General features: G+C 35.8%; 1 protein-coding gene across 1 annotated transcript in view; it reads left to right on the top strand.

Annotated features, from left to right (window-relative positions):
• LOC139942679 (uncharacterized) overlaps positions 1 to 24,014 on the top strand; it is a 164,233-nt gene that overhangs the window by 63,806 nt on the left and 76,413 nt on the right. The window contains exons 40-58 of the mRNA XM_071939494.1: positions 1,337 to 1,432; positions 2,910 to 3,002; positions 3,794 to 3,853; positions 4,279 to 4,371; positions 6,111 to 6,206; positions 7,684 to 7,776; positions 8,568 to 8,627; positions 9,053 to 9,145; positions 10,885 to 10,980; positions 12,458 to 12,550; positions 13,342 to 13,401; positions 13,826 to 13,918; positions 15,658 to 15,753; positions 17,231 to 17,323; positions 18,115 to 18,174; positions 18,600 to 18,692; positions 20,433 to 20,528; positions 21,638 to 21,697; positions 22,731 to 22,850. Coding sequence (XP_071795595.1) covers positions 1,337 to 1,432; positions 2,910 to 3,002; positions 3,794 to 3,853; positions 4,279 to 4,371; positions 6,111 to 6,206; positions 7,684 to 7,776; positions 8,568 to 8,627; positions 9,053 to 9,145; positions 10,885 to 10,980; positions 12,458 to 12,550; positions 13,342 to 13,401; positions 13,826 to 13,918; positions 15,658 to 15,753; positions 17,231 to 17,323; positions 18,115 to 18,174; positions 18,600 to 18,692; positions 20,433 to 20,528; positions 21,638 to 21,697; positions 22,731 to 22,850 — 1,644 coding nt within the window. The remainder of the gene's footprint in view (positions 1 to 1,336; positions 1,433 to 2,909; positions 3,003 to 3,793; positions 3,854 to 4,278; positions 4,372 to 6,110; positions 6,207 to 7,683; positions 7,777 to 8,567; positions 8,628 to 9,052; positions 9,146 to 10,884; positions 10,981 to 12,457; positions 12,551 to 13,341; positions 13,402 to 13,825; positions 13,919 to 15,657; positions 15,754 to 17,230; positions 17,324 to 18,114; positions 18,175 to 18,599; positions 18,693 to 20,432; positions 20,529 to 21,637; positions 21,698 to 22,730; positions 22,851 to 24,014) is intronic.

Raw genomic sequence — 24,014 nt, 5'->3', positions numbered from 1 at the left:
CCCTGGGCTATAATTACCACATAAACACAATTAGCAACTGACTGAATCATAGAATATTATGCGTTAACCTGTGTTATATCAACCAACGACAATATGCGTGTATAAATAACAATCCCCAATTACATGTGCGACCAAATTAAACGCAATGACAAAATACAACTATTTTAGGCTTAAAATCAGTACGTAAATATAACACAATCAATCAATCAGCTTTATAATTTTAGTGGCAAGAAAATCAATGCACAAACCGTTTAATAAACCTCGGCGGAAATCCCCAAAACTTTAGGCGAAGAACAATGGGCTGTTTACTTGGGAAAATCGTGAAACTAAGGGCCTTGCCACACGAGGCAACTTTTGCAGGCAACTTGGAGGCAACCAGCTGCAGTGCATACTACAAGACCACTTTGGTAGCACACGGGTCAATTTTCAAACATTGTCTTATGATCCACAAGAGAAATATGTGAACATTCAAATGTGACTGTCTTTTCTTCTTGGAGATTGCCTGGAACTGGTTGCCCGTAAATTGCCTCGTGTGACATGGCCCTAAGACTCTGACTTTCAGCCCTCGTAGCAACTGCTCGATGTGAACAGCGCCCTCAATCGATAGAAAACAAGTACCCTGAGTTTGGGTGTTACAAGAGGATTATTGTTATTTCTTTCAAAGATGGTCGCCAAGCATTTTAATTCAAACTGGCCACCAATTCTTCAGTTTAAAGTCACCACTTACTGCTACCATATTAATTTTTGGCTGCTGTATTTTGTCAAGCGATGCTACTAAGTGATATGCCTGATTCATTTATTTTTATAAATGTATTGTTTATTGATTGGTTTATTTCACAAATAACAGCTTCATAGCCTTAAAGACACTGGACACCTTTGGTAACTTTTAAAGACCAGTCTTCTCACTTGGTGTATCTCATACATCTGCACAAAATAACAAACCTGTGAAAATTTAAACTCAATTGGTTGTTGAAGTTGCGAGATAATAATGGAAGAAAAACACCCTTGGCACACAAAGTTGTGTGCTTTCAGATGCTTGATTTCGAGACGTAAAATAAATCTAATTCTGAGGTCAAATTTGTAGAAAATTACTTCTTTCTCCAAATCTACGTTACTTCAGAGGGAGCTGTTTCTCACAATGTTTTATACTGTCAACAGCTCTCCATTGCTTGTTATCAAGTAAGTTTTTATTCTAACAGTGATTTTGAGTAATAGTGTCCATTGCCTTTAAGGAGGCAGAATTGAGTTTTATTTTTACATCATTGATGAGCATCCATATCAGATGATTAATGCTGCATGATTTAAAATAATTTGTGTCTTTTATACAATCTTGCAGAATGTTCAATCAACTCCTGTTTAAATAGTGGAACATTGATTGATGCATGGTGTGAGTGTTACTGCGATGGAAACTGGGCAGGAACAACTTGTACAGGTAAGGCTTGATGTTTTCAGTTCGCTTGAGCAGAACATTTTGCAAAACGAATTTTGGTTAAACGGCAAAGTGAAATGTCCTCACTGTCTTCTTTTAAAAAAGCATCTCCCTATAGGCCTACAGGTTACGACACTAAAGTCACAATGTGTAATGTATTTCTTCTGTGGCATAGGCCATGTGATAGACTGCACTTTCATGATTTTAGTCAATTCAATGATGGCTCGTTTTTGGTAGTGTTGGTACACTTGTGTTTGTCTGTCCTTGTTGTCCCGTCTTTGTTTGTGTGAGTCTTACATGCAGTGTTGGTCTCTCAATAGGTTAGGGTTCAAAAGCCAAGGCTTCACTCAATCCTAATTTTTGCTCTTCTGACTTGTTAATAATGTTTGCTACTGTTTATAACAGTCACTGTTAGGCCTGATATTATAAATACACCAATTATGTAATTTTGTCGTGTTAGGGCAATACCAAAATAAATGTTTTGTTGAACTGAGTTGATTTAATTGAATCTGAGCACATATCAATGAAAGAACAAATCAAAACATATATTTTATGATGGTTGGTAGAAAAGGGGGAACATCACCAAAAACTTCTTCAGTTTGTATAATTCTTGAAAATATTTGAAAGCTATAACACAGAATGCGATAATTCCAAGATGACCATTGTAGTATCTTGCCTGTCAATGCAAGGTGCTTAAATTTAAGATTTGTGTGAGGACAAAATAACCCAATAATAAAAAGATTCTTTAAATGTTGCCTGTCTCATACCACAAGAGCATGAGAAAGACACAAAGTTATTGCTCTAACTAAAAATCATGCTGGGGAGATTTCCTTTCCTTCATAGCTCTGGAATGATCTGCCACAACATCTTAGAAACTACATCTCCATTTATTAGTTCAGAAACAACTTATAAAAAACAACCATCAAGTTTCTTTTTTCACGTATGCGTTTGGTATTTTTAGGAAAAGGCGCGTTAGCAAATTCCTCGTTATTATTTGCTGGTTTTCCTGTAGGTAGTTCTTTGTGTGTTCTACAGGAAATAATAAAGTTCGGCAGACATATGTTACTATTTTACTTCACCATTTTGTAATCTTGCAGATTGTTCACTCACAAGTAGCTCTTGTTCAAATAGTGGAGTACTGGATAGTTCAACATGTCAGTGTGGCTGTACGGGAAGCTGGACAGGAACACTTTGTATAGGTACACTTGATTTGTGTGACATTGTTTTTTACTAATTTTTTTCCAAAAACTACAGTTCCTCAGCAAGTAATGATTTAAGGGAAACTTTATACCATCATAATCTTCAAACTGTTTAAAGTTTAATGTAAATCTGTGGACATTGTGTTTTATGTTACAAAAAGTACCCTGACACTTAACACAAACTTCCTGCTGAAGCTGCACATTTCCAAATATGCATTCGAAATTCTGAAGTTTGGCAGATATTGGTTAATCAGTTTTTTTGTTTCGTTTTCAATGTTCAGAATGTTTAATAAACTGTGAAAATAGTGGAAGATTGACTGCTGCAACATGTGAATGTGCCTGCGATGGAGGCTGGACTGGAACACTTTGTACAGGTAGGTTCACTCACCATGGCAGTGTGGTCCTTTTCAGACCATGTCCAATAATTTACCATAATTTCATAAAGAGTTATAACTTAAGCAGAAACATTTGCTTTACAATGAGGTGCATATGTGGTGCATGTGATTGGTATTTTTTTAGTAACTATATTCATACAAGCAAACATTTAAGATGAAGTCATTAAGAACAAAAAATGTAAGCCCTCAGTTCATTTTTTTTTTAAGGAGATCTTCATATAATATTTAGTTTACTTTGATTGCATTTCAGATGGAATTATTTCTCTGAAGGATTGTTGTATTACTAGAATGAACTTTATATATTTGTGACCTTTCCGGAAAAAAAAATCAAAGACAAAGTTGTGTGTCTTTAAAAAACAGGGTTTTGTTTTCAATATGTTGACTTATTGCATTTTTGGTATCTTTGAGTATTTTAATACCATCGTCTGTGGATCTTGGTTCAAATGCCACCTTGGATCAGAGCCTTGGGGTAGATTGGTCGCTCACAGGTTCGTTAATCAGTGAATGGATGTAACTTACTCAAGAACTCACTGTGGAGGCAGTCCAACTTGTTCTTGATGCTTCTAACATTTTGGTGATAAATGTCTAGATGATTGTTTCTTGGTGAGGGTTGTTGGTTGCAGGATGTGATGTTTGAGCAGAAGGGAATGGAACAAGATTAGTTTCAATATCTCCATATGAGATTATGTTGAATGCTACATATATGAGTTATTATGGTCATAAATACATTCGGCACTAATTGTCTTTTCTTCCTTCATAATTTTATTCAGATTGTGCCATAACTTGTGGTCCCGACGAGTATCTTGATACCGTGACCTGCGAGTGCTCTGGTAAAAAAAAAACACTTTATTAACCGATTTAAATTCAATGCAGTTTTCCCTGTGACTTTAATTTTTCGAGACAAATGAAACTCTTGTAATGAAAATACTTTGAAAACCATTTGGGTCTTGTAATGTCAAAGAGAAGGTTTTTTTTTTTTGGTTTTTTTTTAGATGATCTTTTCATCAAGGGAACTCAGCAAACATTGGTTAAATGTCTATGATTATGAGTTGTACAAAAATAAAATCAAGAAATTGTGATTAAGTAACGGCAATATTTATTTTAGTCATTTTGAAATCAGCAGTTAGATGGGAAAACTCGAACCCACAACCTCGTGATTGCAAGTCCTGTAGTCAAACCACTTGACCACGTTAACTTATTAGATTTGTTTTATATATAATCTAATCCTGTACATGTTCCTTATCTTTATATGCAGTTTGTCCATTCACCTGTCAAAATAATGGAGTGCTTGACACTGTCAATTGTTTGTGTTCATGTACAGACAACTGGACGGGACAGGCCTGCGGCGGTAAGAACCCTTTTGCATTTAACATTTTACATGTTTTGGGATGTGATACGAAAAAGGGCTAACTATTGCTGCCAGTGAATTAGGCCAAGTAAAAAAAATACCAGTTGATCGTCTAAGTTTTTCCAAGAAGAGGTGAATCAGCCAAAGACGAAAATGCTGTGCTTCTGTGATTGGTTTCTTTAATATCTCTTCTTCTTCTCATTAGGCATTGTGATTAGCACAGATTAACTACAATGAAAATAGAAACAAAAATATATGTCACAAGAAATACTCAGTGATTGTACCAATTAATTGGACCTAACCAGAATTACCCCAATAATTATGCAAATAAAGGACTGAATAAAGCAATGTTTACATTGACCCATGTGCCTGAAGGGAATCTATACAAACTTTGACCTATAAACCCTGGGCTATAATTACCACATAAACACAATTAGCAACTGACTGAATCATAGAATATTATGCGTTAACCTGTGTTATATCAACCAACGACAATATGCGTGTATAAATAACAATCCCCAATTACATGTGCGACCAAATTAAACGCAATGACAAAATACAACTATTTTAGGCTTAAAATCAGTACGTAAATATAACACAATCAATCAATCAGCTTTATAATTTTAGTGGCAAGAAAATCAATGCACAAACCGTTTAATAAACCTCGGCGGAAATCCCCAAAACTTTAGGCGAAGAACAATGGGCTGTTTACTTGGGAAAATCGTGAAACTAAGGGCCTTGCCACACGAGGCAACTTTTGCAGGCAACTTGGAGGCAACCAGCTGCAGTGCATATTACAAGACCACTTTGGTAGCACACGGGTCAATTTTCAAACATTGTCTTATGATCCACAAGAGAAATATGTGAACATTCAAATGTGACTGTCTTTTCTTCTTGGAGATTGCCTGGAACTGGTTGCCCGTAAATTGCCTCGTGTGACATGGCCCTAAGACTCTGACTTTCAGCCCTCGTAGCAACTGCTCGATGTGAACAGCGCCCTCAATCGATAGAAAACAAGTACCCTGAGTTTGGGTGTTACAAGAGGATTATTGTTATTTCTTTCAAAGATGGTCGCCAAGCATTTTAATTCAAACTGGCCACCAATTCTTCAGTTTAAAGTCACCACTTACTGCTACCATATTAATTTTTGGCTGCTGTATTTTGTCAAGCGATGCTACTAAGTGATATGCCTGATTCATTTATTTTTATAAATGTATTGTTTATTGATTGGTTTATTTCACAAATAACAGCTTCATAGCCTTAAAGACACTGGACACCTTTGGTAACTTTTAAAGACCAGTCTTCTCACTTGGTGTATCTCATACATCTGCACAAAATAACAAACCTGTGAAAATTTAAACTCAATTGGTTGTTGAAGTTGCGAGATAATAATGGAAGAAAAACACCCTTGGCACACAAAGTTGTGTGCTTTCAGATGCTTGATTTCGAGACGTAAAATAAATCTAATTCTGAGGTCAAATTTGTAGAAAATTACTTCTTTCTCCAAATCTACGTTACTTCAGAGGGAGCTGTTTCTCACAATGTTTTATACTGTCAACAGCTCTCCATTGCTTGTTATCAAGTAAGTTTTTATTCTAACAGTGATTTTGAGTAATAGTGTCCATTGCCTTTAAGGAGGCAGAATTGAGTTTTATTTTTACATCATTGATGAGCATCCATATCAGATGATTAATGCTGCATGATTTAAAATAATTTGTGTCTTTTATACAATCTTGCAGAATGTTCAATCAACTCCTGTTTAAATAGTGGAACATTGATTGATGCATGGTGTGAGTGTTACTGCGATGGAAACTGGGCAGGAACAACTTGTACAGGTAAGGCTTGATGTTTTCAGTTCGCTTGAGCAGAACATTTTGCAAAACGAATTTTGGTTAAACGGCAAAGTGAAATGTCCTCACTGTCTTCTTTTAAAAAAGCATCTCCCTATAGGCCTACAGGTTACGACACTAAAGTCACAATGTGTAATGTATTTCTTCTGTGGCATAGGCCATGTGATAGACTGCACTTTCATGATTTTAGTCAATTCAATGATGGCTCGTTTTTGGTAGTGTTGGTACACTTGTGTTTGTCTGTCCTTGTTGTCCCGTCTTTGTTTGTGTGAGTCTTACATGCAGTGTTGGTCTCTCAATAGGTTAGGGTTCAAAAGCCAAGGCTTCACTCAATCCTAATTTTTGCTCTTCTGACTTGTTAATAATGTTTGCTACTGTTTATAACAGTCACTGTTAGGCCTGATATTATAAATACACCAATTATGTAATTTTGTCGTGTTAGGGCAATACCAAAATAAATGTTTTGTTGAACTGAGTTGATTTAATTGAATCTGAGCACATATCAATGAAAGAACAAATCAAAACATATATTTTATGATGGTTGGTAGAAAAGGGGGAACATCACCAAAAACTTCTTCAGTTTGTATAATTCTTGAAAATATTTGAAAGCTATAACACAGAATGCGATAATTCCAAGATGACCATTGTAGTATCTTGCCTGTCAATGCAAGGTGCTTAAATTTAAGATTTGTGTGAGGACAAAATAACCCAATAATAAAAAGATTCTTTAAATGTTGCCTGTCTCATACCACAAGAGCATGAGAAAGACACAAAGTTATTGCTCTAACTAAAAATCATGCTGGGGAGATTTCCTTTCCTTCATAGCTCTGGAATGATCTGCCACAACATCTTAGAAACTACATCTCCATTTATTAGTTCAGAAACAACTTATAAAAAACAACCATCAAGTTTCTTTTTTCACGTATGCGTTTGGTATTTTTAGGAAAAGGCGCGTTAGCAAATTCCTCGTTATTATTTGCTGGTTTTCCTGTAGGTAGTTCTTTGTGTGTTCTACAGGAAATAATAAAGTTCGGCAGACATATGTTACTATTTTACTTCACCATTTTGTAATCTTGCAGATTGTTCACTCACAAGTAGCTCTTGTTCAAATAGTGGAGTACTGGATAGTTCAACATGTCAGTGTGGCTGTACGGGAAGCTGGACAGGAACACTTTGTATAGGTACACTTGATTTGTGTGACATTGTTTTTTACTAATTTTTTTCCAAAAACTACAGTTCCTCAGCAAGTAATGATTTAAGGGAAACTTTATACCATCATAATCTTCAAACTGTTTAAAGTTTAATGTAAATCTGTGGACATTGTGTTTTATGTTACAAAAAGTACCCTGACACTTAACACAAACTTCCTGCTGAAGCTGCACATTTCCAAATATGCATTCGAAATTCTGAAGTTAGGCAGATATTGGTTAATCAGTTTTTTTGTTTCGTTTTCAATGTTCAGAATGTTTAATAAACTGTGAAAATAGTGGAAGATTGACTGCTGCAACATGTGAATGTGCCTGCGATGGAGGCTGGACTGGAACACTTTGTACAGGTAGGTTCACTCACCATGGCAGTGTGGTCCTTTTCAGACCATGTCCAATAATTTAGCATAATTTCATAAAGAGTTATAACTTAAGCAGAAACATTTGCTTTACAATGAGGTGCATATGTGGTGCATGTGATTGGTATTTTTTTAGTAACTATATTCATACAAGCAAACATTTAAGATGAAGTCATTAAGAACAAAAAATGTAAGCCCTCAGTTCATTTTTTTTTTAAGGAGATCTTCATATAATATTTAGTTTACTTTGATTGCATTTCAGATGGAATTATTTCTCTGAAGGATTGTTGTATTACTAGAATGAACTTTATATATTTGTGACCTTTCCGGAAAAAAAAATCAAAGACAAAGTTGTGTGTCTTTAAAAAACAGGGTTTTGTTTTCAATATGTTGACTTATTGCATTTTTGGTATCTTTGAGTATTTTAATACCATCGTCTGTGGATCTTGGTTCAAATGCCACCTTGGATCAGAGCCTTGGGGTAGATTGGTCGCTCACAGGTTCGTTAATCAGTGAATGGATGTAACTTACTCAAGAACTCACTGTGGAGGCAGTCCAACTTGTTCTTGATGCTTCTAACATTTTGGTGATAAATGTCTAGATGATTGTTTCTTGGTGAGGGTTGTTGGTTGCAGGATGTGATGTTTGAGCAGAAGGGAATGGAACAAGATTAGTTTCAATATCTCCATATGAGATTATGTTGAATGCTACATATATGAGTTATTATGGTCATAAATACATTCGGCACTAATTGTCTTTTCTTCCTTCATAATTTTATTCAGATTGTGCCATAACTTGTGGTCCCGACGAGTATCTTGATACCGTGACCTGCGAGTGCTCTGGTAAAAAAAAAACACTTTATTAACCGATTTAAATTCAATGCAGTTTTCCCTGTGACTTTAATTTTTCGAGACAAATGAAACTCTTGTAATGAAAATACTTTGAAAACCATTTGGGTCTTGTAATGTCAAAGAGAAGGTTTTTTTTTTTTGGTTTTTTTTTAGATGATCTTTTCATCAAGGGAACTCAGCAAACATTGGTTAAATGTCTATGATTATGAGTTGTACAAAAATAAAATCAAGAAATTGTGATTAAGTAACGGCAATATTTATTTTAGTCATTTTGAAATCAGCAGTTAGATGGGAAAACTCGAACCCACAACCTCGTGATTGCAAGTCCTGTAGTCAAACCACTTGACCACGTTAACTTATTAGATTTGTTTTATATATAATCTAATCCTGTACATGTTCCTTATCTTTATATGCAGTTTGTCCATTCACCTGTCAAAATAATGGAGTGCTTGACACTGTCAATTGTTTGTGTTCATGTACAGACAACTGGACGGGACAGGCCTGCGGCGGTAAGAACCCTTTTGCATTTAACATTTTACATGTTTTGGGATGTGATACGAAAAAGGGCTAACTATTGCTGCCAGTGAATTAGGCCAAGTAAAAAAAATACCAGTTGATCGTCTAAGTTTTTCCAAGAAGAGGTGAATCAGCCAAAGACGAAAATGCTGTGCTTCTGTGATTGGTTTCTTTAATATCTCTTCTTCTTCTCATTAGGCATTGTGATTAGCACAGATTAACTACAATGAAAATAGAAACAAAAATATATGTCACAAGAAATACTCAGTGATTGTACCAATTAATTGGACCTAACCAGAATTACCCCAATAATTATGCAAATAAAGGACTGAATAAAGCAATGTTTACATTGACCCATGTGCCTGAAGGGAATCTATACAAACTTTGACCTATAAACCCTGGGCTATAATTACCACATAAACACAATTAGCAACTGACTGAATCATAGAATATTATGCGTTAACCTGTGTTATATCAACCAACGACAATATGCGTGTATAAATAACAATCCCCAATTACATGTGCGACCAAATTAAACGCAATGACAAAATACAACTATTTTAGGCTTAAAATCAGTACGTAAATATAACACAATCAATCAATCAGCTTTATAATTTTAGTGGCAAGAAAATCAATGCACAAACCGTTTAATAAACCTCGGCGGAAATCCCCAAAACTTTAGGCGAAGAACAATGGGCTGTTTACTTGGGAAAATCGTGAAACTAAGGGCCTTGCCACACGAGGCAACTTTTGCAGGCAACTTGGAGGCAACCAGCTGCAGTGCATACTACAAGACCACTTTGGTAGCACACGGGTCAATTTTCAAACATTGTCTTATGATCCACAAGAGAAATATGTGAACATTCAAATGTGACTGTCTTTTCTTCTTGGAGATTGCCTGGAACTGGTTGCCCGTAAATTGCCTCGTGTGACATGGCCCTAAGACTCTGACTTTCAGCCCTCGTAGCAACTGCTCGATGTGAACAGCGCCCTCAATCGATAGAAAACAAGTACCCTGAGTTTGGGTGTTACAAGAGGATTATTGTTATTTCTTTCAAAGATGGTCGCCAAGCATTTTAATTCAAACTGGCCACCAATTCTTCAGTTTAAAGTCACCACTTACTGCTACCATATTAATTTTTGGCTGCTGTATTTTGTCAAGCGATGCTACTAAGTGATATGCCTGATTCATTTATTTTTATAAATGTATTGTTTATTGATTGGTTTATTTCACAAATAACAGCTTCATAGCCTTAAAGACACTGGACACCTTTGGTAACTTTTAAAGACCAGTCTTCTCACTTGGTGTATCTCATACATCTGCACAAAATAACAAACCTGTGAAAATTTAAACTCAATTGGTTGTTGAAGTTGCGAGATAATAATGGAAGAAAAACACCCTTGGCACACAAAGTTGTGTGCTTTCAGATGCTTGATTTCGAGACGTAAAATAAATCTAATTCTGAGGTCAAATTTGTAGAAAATTACTTCTTTCTCCAAATCTACGTTACTTCAGAGGGAGCTGTTTCTCACAATGTTTTATACTGTCAACAGCTCTCCATTGCTTGTTATCAAGTAAGTTTTTATTCTAACAGTGATTTTGAGTAATAGTGTCCATTGCCTTTAAGGAGGCAGAATTGAGTTTTATTTTTACATCATTGATGAGCATCCATATCAGATGATTAATGCTGCATGATTTAAAATAATTTGTGTCTTTTATACAATCTTGCAGAATGTTCAATCAACTCCTGTTTAAATAGTGGAACATTGATTGATGCATGGTGTGAGTGTTACTGCGATGGAAACTGGGCAGGAACAACTTGTACAGGTAAGGCTTGATGTTTTCAGTTCGCTTGAGCAGAACATTTTGCAAAACGAATTTTGGTTAAACGGCAAAGTGAAATGTCCTCACTGTCTTCTTTTAAAAAAGCATCTCCCTATAGGCCTACAGGTTACGACACTAAAGTCACAATGTGTAATGTATTTCTTCTGTGGCATAGGCCATGTGATAGACTGCACTTTCATGATTTTAGTCAATTCAATGATGGCTCGTTTTTGGTAGTGTTGGTACACTTGTGTTTGTCTGTCCTTGTTGTCCCGTCTTTGTTTGTGTGAGTCTTACATGCAGTGTTGGTCTCTCAATAGGTTAGGGTTCAAAAGCCAAGGCTTCACTCAATCCTAATTTTTGCTCTTCTGACTTGTTAATAATGTTTGCTACTGTTTATAACAGTCACTGTTAGGCCTGATATTATAAATACACCAATTATGTAATTTTGTCGTGTTAGGGCAATACCAAAATAAATGTTTTGTTGAACTGAGTTGATTTAATTGAATCTGAGCACATATCAATGAAAGAACAAATCAAAACATATATTTTATGATGGTTGGTAGAAAAGGGGGAACATCACCAAAAACTTCTTCAGTTTGTATAATTCTTGAAAATATTTGAAAGCTATAACACAGAATGCGATAATTCCAAGATGACCATTGTAGTATCTTGCCTGTCAATGCAAGGTGCTTAAATTTAAGATTTGTGTGAGGACAAAATAACCCAATAATAAAAAGATTCTTTAAATGTTGCCTGTCTCATACCACAAGAGCATGAGAAAGACACAAAGTTATTGCTCTAACTAAAAATCATGCTGGGGAGATTTCCTTTCCTTCATAGCTCTGGAATGATCTGCCACAACATCTTAGAAACTACATCTCCATTTATTAGTTCAGAAACAACTTATAAAAAACAACCATCAAGTTTCTTTTTTCACGTATGCGTTTGGTATTTTTAGGAAAAGGCGCGTTAGCAAATTCCTCGTTATTATTTGCTGGTTTTCCTGTAGGTAGTTCTTTGTGTGTTCTACAGGAAATAATAAAGTTCGGCAGACATATGTTACTATTTTACTTCACCATTTTGTAATCTTGCAGATTGTTCACTCACAAGTAGCTCTTGTTCAAATAGTGGAGTACTGGATAGTTCAACATGTCAGTGTGGCTGTACGGGAAGCTGGACAGGAACACTTTGTATAGGTACACTTGATTTGTGTGACATTGTTTTTTACTAATTTTTTTCCAAAAACTACAGTTCCTCAGCAAGTAATGATTTAAGGGAAACTTTATACCATCATAATCTTCAAACTGTTTAAAGTTTAATGTAAATCTGTGGACATTGTGTTTTATGTTACAAAAAGTACCCTGACACTTAACACAAACTTCCTGCTGAAGCTGCACATTTCCAAATATGCATTCGAAATTCTGAAGTTTGGCAGATATTGGTTAATCAGTTTTTTTGTTTCGTTTTCAATGTTCAGAATGTTTAATAAACTGTGAAAATAGTGGAAGATTGACTGCTGCAACATGTGAATGTGCCTGCGATGGAGGCTGGACTGGAACACTTTGTACAGGTAGGTTCACTCACCATGGCAGTGTGGTCCTTTTCAGACCATGTCCAATAATTTACCATAATTTCATAAAGAGTTATAACTTAAGCAGAAACATTTGCTTTACAATGAGGTGCATATGTGGTGCATGTGATTGGTATTTTTTTAGTAACTATATTCATACAAGCAAACATTTAAGATGAAGTCATTAAGAACAAAAAATGTAAGCCCTCAGTTCATTTTTTTTTTAAGGAGATCTTCATATAATATTTAGTTTACTTTGATTGCATTTCAGATGGAATTATTTCTCTGAAGGATTGTTGTATTACTAGAATGAACTTTATATATTTGTGACCTTTCCGGAAAAAAAAATCAAAGACAAAGTTGTGTGTCTTTAAAAAACAGGGTTTTGTTTTCAATATGTTGACTTATTGCATTTTTGGTATCTTTGAGTATTTTAATACCATCGTCTGTGGATCTTGGTTCAAATGCCACCTTGGATCAGAGCCTTGGGGTAGATTGGTCGCTCACAGGTTCGTTAATCAGTGAATGGATGTAACTTACTCAAGAACTCACTGTGGAGGCAGTCCAACTTGTTCTTGATGCTTCTAACATTTTGGTGATAAATGTCTAGATGATTGTTTCTTGGTGAGGGTTGTTGGTTGCAGGATGTGATGTTTGAGCAGAAGGGAATGGAACAAGATTAGTTTCAATATCTCCATATGAGATTATGTTGAATGCTACATATATGAGTTATTATGGTCATAAATACATTCGGCACTAATTGTCTTTTCTTCCTTCATAATTTTATTCAGATTGTGCCATAACTTGTGGTCCCGACGAGTATCTTGATACCGTGACCTGCGAGTGCTCTGGTAAAAAAAAAACACTTTATTAACCGATTTAAATTCAATGCAGTTTTCCCTGTGACTTTAATTTTTCGAGACAAATGAAACTCTTGTAATGAAAATACTTTGAAAACCATTTGGGTCTTGTAATGTCAAAGAGAAGGTTTTTTTTTTTTGGTTTTTTTTAGATGATCTTTTCATCAAGGGAACTCAGCAAACATTGGTTAAATGTCTATGATTATGAGTTGTACAAAAATAAAATCAAGAAATTGTGATTAAGTAACGGCAATATTTATTTTAGTCATTTTGAAATCAGCAGTTAGATGGGAAAACTCGAACCCACAACCTCGTGATTGCAAGTCCTGTAGTCAAACCACTTGACCACGTTAACTTATTAGATTTGTTTTATATATAATCTAATCCTGTACATGTTCCTTATCTTTATATGCAGTTTGTCCATTCACCTGTCAAAATAATGGAGTGCTTGACACTGTCAATTGTTTGTGTTCATGTACAGACAACTGGACGGGACAGGCCTGCGGCGGTAAGAACCCTTTTGCATTTAACATTTTACATGTTTTGGGATGTGATACGAAAAAGGGCTAACTATTGCTGCCAGTGAATTAGGCCAAGTAAAAAAAATACCAGTTGATCGTCTAAGTTTTTCCAAGAAGAGGTGAATCAGCCAAAGACGAAAATGCTGTGCTTCTGTGATTGGTTTCTTTAATATCTCTTCTTCTTCTCATTAGGCATTGTGATTAGCACAGATTAACTACAATGAAAATAGAAACAAAAATATATGTCACAAGAAATACTCAGTGATTGTACCAATTAATTGGACCTAACCAGAATTACCCCAATAATTATGCAAATAAAGGACTGAATAAAGCAATGTTTACATTGACCCATGTGCCTGAAGGGAATCTATACAAACTTTGACCTATAAACCCTGGGCTATAATTACCACATAAACACAATTAGCAACTGACTGAATCATAGAATATTATGCGTTAACCTGTGTTATATCAACCAACGACAATATGCGTGTATAAATAACAATCCCCAATTACATGTGCGACCAAATTAAACGCAATGACAAAATACAACTATTTTAGGCTTAAAATCAGTACGTAAATATAACACAATCAATCAATCAGCTTTATAATTTTAGTGGCAAGAAAATCAATGCACAAACCGTTTAATAAACCTCGGCGGAAATCCCCAAAACTTTAGGCGAAGAACAATGGGCTGTTTACTTGGGAAAATCGTGAAACTAAGGGCCTTGCCACACGAGGCAACTTTTGCAGGCAACTTGGAGGCAACCAGCTGCAGTGCATACTACAAGACCACTTTGGTAGCACACGGGTCAATTTTCAAACATTGTCTTATGATCCACAAGAGAAATATGTGAACATTCAAATGTGACTGTCTTTTCTTCTTGGAGATTGCCTGGAACTGGTTGCCCGTAAATTGCCTCGTGTGACATGGCCCTAAGACTCTGACTTTCAGCCCTCGTAGCAACTGCTCGATGTGAACAGCGCCCTCAATCGATAGAAAACAAGTACCCTGAGTTTGGGTGTTACAAGAGGATTATTGTTATTTCTTTCAAAGATGGTCGCCAAGCATTTTAATTCAAACTGGCCACCAATTCTTCAGTTTAAAGTCACCACTTACTGCTACCATATTAATTTTTGGCTGCTGTATTTTGTCAAGCGATGCTACTAAGTGATATGCCTGATTCATTTATTTTTATAAATGTATTGTTTATTGATTGGTTTATTTCACAAATAACAGCTTCATAGCCTTAAAGACACTGGACACCTTTGGTAACTTTTAAAGACCAGTCTTCTCACTTGGTGTATCTCATACATCTGCACAAAATAACAAACCTGTGAAAATTTAAACTCAATTGGTTGTTGAAGTTGCGAGATAATAATGGAAGAAAAACACCCTTGGCACACAAAGTTGTGTGCTTTCAGATGCTTGATTTCGAGACGTAAAATAAATCTAATTCTGAGGTCAAATTTGTAGAAAATTACTTCTTTCTCCAAATCTACGTTACTTCAGAGGGAGCTGTTTCTCACAATGTTTTATACTGTCAACAGCTCTCCATTGCTTGTTATCAAGTAAGTTTTTATTCTAACAGTGATTTTGAGTAATAGTGTCCATTGCCTTTAAGGAGGCAGAATTGAGTTTTATTTTTACATCATTGATGAGCATCCATATCAGATGATTAATGCTGCATGATTTAAAATAATTTGTGTCTTTTATACAATCTTGCAGAATGTTCAATCAACTCCTGTTTAAATAGTGGAACATTGATTGATGCATGGTGTGAGTGTTACTGCGATGGAAACTGGGCAGGAACAACTTGTACAGGTAAGGCTTGATGTTTTCAGTTCGCTTGAGCAGAACATTTTGCAAAACGAATTTTGGTTAAACGGCAAAGTGAAATGTCCTCACTGTCTTCTTTTAAAAAAGCATCTCCCTATAGGCCTACAGGTTACGACACTAAAGTCACAATGTGTAATGTATTTCTTCTGTGGCATAGGCCATGTGATAGACTGCACTTTCATGATTTTAGTCAATTCAATGATGGCTCGTTTTTGGTAGTGTTGGTACACTTGTGTTTGTCTGTCCTTGTTGTCCCGTCTTTGTTTGTGTGAGTCTTACATGCAGTGTTGGTCTCTCAATAGGTTAGGGTTCAAAAGCCAAGGCTTCACTCAATCCTAATTTTTGCTCTTCTGACTTGTTAATAATGTTTGCTACTGTTTATAACAGTCACTGTTAGGCCTGATATTATAAATACACCAATTATGTAATTTTGTCGTGTTAGGGCAATACCAAAATAAATGTTTTGTTGAACTGAGTTGATTTAATTGAATCTGAGCACATATCAATGAAAGAACAAATCAAAACATATATTTTATGATGGTTGGTAGAAAAGGGGGAACATCACCAAAAACTTCTTCAGTTTGTATAATTCTTGAAAATATTTGAAAGCTATAACACAGAATGCGATAATTCCAAGATGACCATTGTAGTATCTTGCCTGTCAATGCAAGGTGCTTAAATTTAAGATTTGTGTGAGGACAAAATAACCCAATAATAAAAAGATTCTTTAAATGTTGCCTGTCTCATACCACAAGAGCATGAGAAAGACACAAAGTTATTGCTCTAACTAAAAATCATGCTGGGGAGATTTCCTTTCCTTCATAGCTCTGGAATGATCTGCCACAACATCTTAGAAACTACATCTCCATTTATTAGTTCAGAAACAACTTATAAAAAACAACCATCAAGTTTCTTTTTTCACGTATGCGTTTGGTATTTTTAGGAAAAGGCGCGTTAGCAAATTCCTCGTTATTATTTGCTGGTTTTCCTGTAGGTAGTTCTTTGTGTGTTCTACAGGAAATAATAAAGTTCGGCAGACATATGTTACTATTTTACTTCACCATTTTGTAATCTTGCAGATTGTTCACTCACAAGTAGCTCTTGTTCAAATAGTGGAGTACTGGATAGTTCAACATGTCAGTGTGGCTGTACGGGAAGCTGGACAGGAACACTTTGTATAGGTACACTTGATTTGTGTGACATTGTTTTTTACTAATTTTTTTCCAAAAACTACAGTTCCTCAGCAAGTAATGATTTAAGGGAAACTTTATACCATCATAATCTTCAAACTGTTTAAAGTTTAATGTAAATCTGTGGACATTGTGTTTTATGTTACAAAAAGTACCCTGACACTTAACACAAACTTCCTGCTGAAGCTGCACATTTCCAAATATGCATTCGAAATTCTGAAGTTTGGCAGATATTGGTTAATCAGTTTTTTTGTTTCGTTTTCAATGTTCAGAATGTTTAATAAACTGTGAAAATAGTGGAAGATTGACTGCTGCAACATGTGAATGTGCCTGCGATGGAGGCTGGACTGGAACACTTTGTACAGGTAGGTTCACTCACCATGGCAGTGTGGTCCTTTTCAGACCATGTCCAATAATTTACCATAATTTCATAAAGAGTTATAACTTAAGCAGAAACATTTGCTTTACAATGAGGTGCATATGTGGTGCATGTGATTGGTATTTTTTTAGTAACTATATTCATACAAGCAAACATTTAAGATGAAGTCATTAAGAACAAAAAATGTAAGCCCTCAGTTCATTTTTTTTTTAAGGAGATCTTCATATAATATTTAGTTTACTTTGATTGCATTTCAGATGGAATTATTTCTCTGAAGGATTGTTGTATTACTAGAATGAACTTTATATATTTGTGACCTTTCCGGAAAAAAAAATCAAAGACAAAGTTGTGTGTCTTTAAAAAACAGGGTTTTGTTTTCAATATGTTGACTTATTGCATTTTTGGTATCTTTGAGTATTTTAATACCATCGTCTGTGGATCTTGGTTCAAATGCCACCTTGGATCAGAGCCTTGGGGTAGATTGGTCGCTCACAGGTTCGTTAATCAGTGAATGGATGTAACTTACTCAAGAACTCACTGTGGAGGCAGTCCAACTTGTTCTTGATGCTTCTAACATTTTGGTGATAAATGTCTAGATGATTGTTTCTTGGTGAGGGTTGTTGGTTGCAGGATGTGATGTTTGAGCAGAAGGGAATGGAACAAGATTAGTTTCAATATCTCCATATGAGATTATGTTGAATGCTACATATATGAGTTATTATGGTCATAAATACATTCGGCACTAATTGTCTTTTCTTCCTTCATAATTTTATTCAGATTGTGCCATAACTTGTGGTCCCGACGAGTATCTTGATACCGTGACCTGCGAGTGCTCTGGTAAAAAAAAAACACTTTATTAACCGATTTAAATTCAATGCAGTTTTCCCTGTGACTTTAATTTTTCGAGACAAATGAAACTCTTGTAATGAAAATACTTTGAAAACCATTTGGGTCTTGTAATGTCAAAGAGAAGGTTTTTTTTTTTTGGTTTTTTTTTAGATGATCTTTTCATCAAGGGAACTCAGCAAACATTGGTTAAATGTCTATGATTATGAGTTGTACAAAAATAAAATCAAGAAATTGTGATTAAGTAACGGCAATATTTATTTTAGTCATTTTGAAATCAGCAGTTAGATGGGAAAACTCGAACCCACAACCTCGTGATTGCAAGTCCTGTAGTCAAACCACTTGACCACGTTAACTTATTAGATTTGTTTTATATATAATCTAATCCTGTACATGTTCCTTATCTTTATATGCAGTTTGTCCATTCACCTGTCAAAATAATGGAGTGCTTGACACTGTCAATTGTTTGTGTTCATGTACAGACAACTGGACGGGACAGGCCTGCGGCGGTAAGAACCCTTTTGCATTTAACATTTTACATGTTTTGGGATGTGATACGAAAAAGGGCTAACTATTGCTGCCAGTGAATTAGGCCAAGTAAAAAAAATACCAGTTGATCGTCTAAGTTTTTCCAAGAAGAGGTGAATCAGCCAAAGACGAAAATGCTGTGCTTCTGTGATTGGTTTCTTTAATATCTCTTCTTCTTCTCATTAGGCATTGTGATTAGCACAGATTAACTACAATGAAAATAGAAACAAAAATATATGTCACAAGAAATACTCAGTGATTGTACCAATTAATTGGACCTAACCAGAATTACCCCAATAATTATGCAAATAAAGGACTGAATAAAGCAATGTTTACATTGACCCATGTGCCTGAAGGGAATCTATACAAACTTTGACCTATAAACCCTGGGCTATAATTACCACATAAACACAATTAGCAACTGACTGAATCATAGAATATTATGCGTTAACCTGTGTTATATCAACCAACGACAATATGCGTGTATAAATAACAATCCCCAATTACATGTGCGACCAAATTAAACGCAATGACAAAATACAACTATTTTAGGCTTAAAATCAGTACGTAAATATAACACAATCAATCAATCAGCTTTATAATTTTAGTGGCAAGAAAATCAATGCACAAACCGTTTAATAAACCTCGGCGGAAATCCCCAAAACTTTAGGCGAAGAACAATGGGCTGTTTACTTGGGAAAATCGTGAAACTAAGGGCCTTGCCACACGAGGCAACTTTTGCAGGCAACTTGGAGGCAACCAGCTGCAGTGCATACTACAAGACCACTTTGGTAGCACACGGGTCAATTTTCAAACATTGTCTTATGATCCACAAGAGAAATATGTGAACATTCAAATGTGACTGTCTTTTCTTCTTGGAGATTGCCTGGAACTGGTTGCCCGTAAATTGCCTCGTGTGACATGGCCCTAAGACTCTGACTTTCAGCCCTCGTAGCAACTGCTCGATGTGAACAGCGCCCTCAATCGATAGAAAACAAGTACCCTGAGTTTGGGTGTTACAAGAGGATTATTGTTATTTCTTTCAAAGATGGTCGCCAAGCATTTTAATTCAAACTGGCCACCAATTCTTCAGTTTAAAGTCACCACTTACTGCTACCACATTAATTTTTGGCTGCTGTATTTTGTCAAGCGATGCTACTAAGTGATATGCCTGATTCATTTATTTGTATACATTTATTGTTTATTGGTTGGTTTATTTCACAAATAAAAGCTTCATAGCCTTAAAGACACTGGACACCTTTGGTTACTTTTAAAGACCAGTCTTCTCACATGGTGTATCTCATACATATGCACAAAATAACAAACCTGTGAAAATTTGAACTCAACTGGTCGTTGAAGTTGCGAGATAATAATGGAGGAAAAAACACCCTTGGCACACAAAGTTGTGTGCTTTCAAATGCTTGATTTCGAGACGTAAAAGAAATCTAATTCTGAGGTCAAATTTGTGGAAAATTACTTCTTTCTCCAAATCTACGTTACTTCAGAGGGAGCTGTTTCTCACAATGTTATATACTGTCAACAGCTCTCCATTGCTTGTTATCAAGTAAGTTTTTATTCTAACAGTGATTTTGAGTAATAGTGTCCATTGCCTTTAAGGAGGCAGAATTGAGTTTTATTTTTACATCATTGATGAGCATCCATACCAGATGATTAATGCTGCATGATTTATAAGAATTGTTGTCTGTTATACAATATTGCAGAATGTTCAATCAACTCCTGTTTAAATAGTGGAACATTGATTGATGCAATGTGTCAGTGTGACTGCGATGGAAACTGGTCAGGAACAACTTGTACAGGTAAGGCTTGATGTTTTCAGTTCGCTTGAGCAGAACATTTTGCAAAAAGAAATTTGAAAACTCTTGAAAACATTTGAAAGCTATGACACAGAATGCGATATTTCCAAGATGACCATTGTAGTATCTTGCCTGTCAATGCAAAGTGCTTAAAATTTAAGATTTGTGTAAGGACAAAATGACCCAAAAATAAAAAGATTCTTTAAATGTTGCCTGTCTCATGTCACTTGTAACAAGAGCATGAGAAAGACACAAATTGCTCTAACTAAAAATCATGCTGAGGAGATTTCTTTTCCTTCATAGCTCTGGAATGATCTGCCACAACATCTTAGAAACTACATCTCCATTTCTTAGTTCAGAAAGAACTTATAAAACACAACCATCAAGTTTCTTTTTTCACGTATGCGTTTGGTATTTTTAGGAAAATGCTTTTAGCAAATTCCTCGTTATTATTCGCTGGTTTTCCTGTAGGTAGTTCTTTGTGTGTTCTACAGGAAATAATAATAAGAACAAAAAATGTAAGCCCTCAGTTCATTTTTTTTTTAAGGAGATCTTCATATAATATTTAGTTTACATTGATTGTATTTCAGATGGAATTATTTCTCTGAAGGATTGTTGTATTACTAGAATGAACTTTATTTATTTGTTACCTTTCCGGAAAAAAAAATCAAAGACAAAGTTGTGTGTCTTTAAAAAACAAGGTTTTGTTTTCAATATATTCACTTGTTGCATTTTTGGAACTTTGAGTATTTTAAGAATACCATCGTCTGTGGATCTTGGTTCAAATGCCACCTTGGATCAGAGCCTTGAGGTAGATTGGTCGCTCACAGGTTCGTTAATCAGTGAATGGATGTAACTTACTCAAGAACACACTGTGGAGGCAGTCCAACTTATTCTTGATGCTTCTAACATTTTGGTGATAAATGTCTAGATGATTGTTTCTTGATGAGGGTTGTTGGTTGCAGGATGTGATGCTTGAGCAGAAGGGAATAAAACAGGATTAGTTTCAATATCTCCAGATAAGATTATGTTGAATGTTACATAAATGAGTTGTTATGGTCATAAATACATTCGGCACTAATTGTCTTTTCTTCCTTCATAATTTTATTCAGATTGTGCCATAACTTGTGGTCTCGGCGAGGATCTTAATAACGTGACCTGCGAGTGCTCTGGTAAAAAAAAAAAAAATATTTACCAATTTAAATTCAATGCAGTTTTCCCTGTGACTTTAATTTTTCGAGACAAATGAAACTCTTGTAATGAAAATACTTTTAAAACCATTTGGGTCTTGTAATGTCATTGAGAAGGGGTTTGTTTTTTTTGTTTAGTTTTTGTTTGTTTGTTTGTTTGTTTGTTTGTTTGTTTGTTTGTTTGTTGTTTGTTTAGATGATCTTTCCATCAAGGTAACTCAGCAAACTCCCACAAGGGGATATAAACACCAAGCTGGCAACAGCTTATCTCTCGTATACAAACATTGGTTAAATGTCTATGATTATGAATTGTACAAATCAAGAAATTGTGGTTAAGTAACGGCAATATTTATTCTAGTCATTTTGAAATCAGCAGTTAGCTAGGAAAACTCAAACCCACAACCTTGTGATTGCAAGTCCTTTAGTCAAACCACTTGACCACGTTAACTTATTAGATTTGTTTTATATATAATCTAATCCTGTACATGTTCCTTATCTTTATATGCAGTTTGTCCATTCACCTGTCAAAATAATGGAATGAACCATTTTGCATTTAACATTTTACATGTTCTGGAATGTGATACGAAAAAGGCCTAACTATTGCTGCCAGTGAATTAGGCCAAGTAAAAAAAAATACCAGTTGATCGTCTAAGTTTTTCCAAGAAGAGGATTATTGTTATTTCTTTCAAAGATGGTCGCCAAGCTTTTTAATTCAAACTGGCCACAAACTCTTCAGTTTAAAGTCACCACTTACTGCTACCATATTAATTTTTTGCTGCTGTATTTTGTCAAGCGATGCTACTAAGTGATATGCCTGATTCATTTATTTTTATAAATTTATTGTTTATTGATGTTACAACCCCTGATTTGACAACCCCTGGTGTTACAACTCCTGATGTGACAACTCCTGGTCTGACAACCCCTGATTTGACAACCCCTGATTTGACAACTCCTGATGTAACAACCCCTCGTGTAACAACATCTGGTTCAACAACCCCTGATGTTACAACCCAAGTTTTGACAACCCCTGATGTGACAACCCCTGATTTGACAACTCCTGATGTAACAAGCCCTTGTGGAACAACACCTGGTTCAACAACCCCTGATGTGACAACCCCTGATGTGACAACTCCTGGTGTGACAACCCCTGATTTGACAACCCCTGGTGTTACAACTCCTGATGTGCCTACCACTGATGTGCCAACCACTGATGTGGCAACCACTGATGTGCCAACCACTGATGTGCCAACCACTGATGTGCCAACCACTGATGTGCCAACCACTGATGTGCCAACCACTGATGTGCCAACCACTGATGTGCCAACCACTGATGTGCCAACCACTGATGTGCCAACCACTGATGTGCCAACCACTGATGTGCCAACCACTGATGTGCCAACCACTGATGTGCCAACCACTGATGTGCCTACCACTGATGTGCCAACCACTGATGTGACAACCACTGATGTGCCAACCCCTGATGTGACAACCACTGATGTGCCAACCACTGATGTGCCAACCACTGATGTGCCTACCACTGATGTGCCAACCACTGATGTGCCAACCCCTGATGTGCCAACCACTGATGTGACAACCACTGATGTGCCAACCACTGATATGACAACCACTGATATGACAACCACTGATGTAATTCAAACAATGCCTACAGGTGAGAGTGGGTTTTAAAGTACACATGTTTACAATTTATTGCAACAGGTCATGAATCTAGGCAAGGCTCACATTGAATGAAGTATTTTATCCTTTATCAGAAAAGTTTATCTCATCTGGTACATGTATATTACTTTACTCTTTTCTTGTGTTTTTGGTTTGTTAGAGAGGGTGCTAATTTGTTTTTGTTAGTGCATTTAAAAGCTTGCAATCAGAGATGCAGCAACCACAGTGGCTTCAAACACTGAAGCAGCAACCACACAAACAATAATCACATGTTTGTTGTTTGAAAAGGCAAACTCTGCGTTGTATTTTTTGTTCTACTTCTTTTCTTCTTGTAAATCTTGATTATGTTTGATTGGCAGCATGGTATTTAATCATATTTAGCGGTCCATATCACATTCAAATTGGCACCACTTACATAGTTTTTACTTAGAGGAGCACGTTGCCTTGGATTGGTCGAGTTGGTCTTTGAAAAAGCGTTTGTAACCATTTGTTATAAAATGCATATATGATTAGAAAGATATTTTAAAGCCATTGGACCCTTTCGGTAAACAGTGTTGTCCAAGGCCCACACTTTGTGAACCACAACTTCTATATCAAATAACAAACCTGTGAAAATTTAGGCTCA

Source organism: Asterias amurensis, chromosome 10 (genome assembly GCF_032118995.1).
Source record: "Asterias amurensis chromosome 10, ASM3211899v1".
Classification (NCBI taxonomy): Eukaryota; Metazoa; Echinodermata; class Asteroidea; order Forcipulatida; family Asteriidae; genus Asterias; species Asterias amurensis.
Note: the sequence above shows the minus strand (reverse complement) of the source record. Positions and strands in the feature narration are given on the sequence as shown.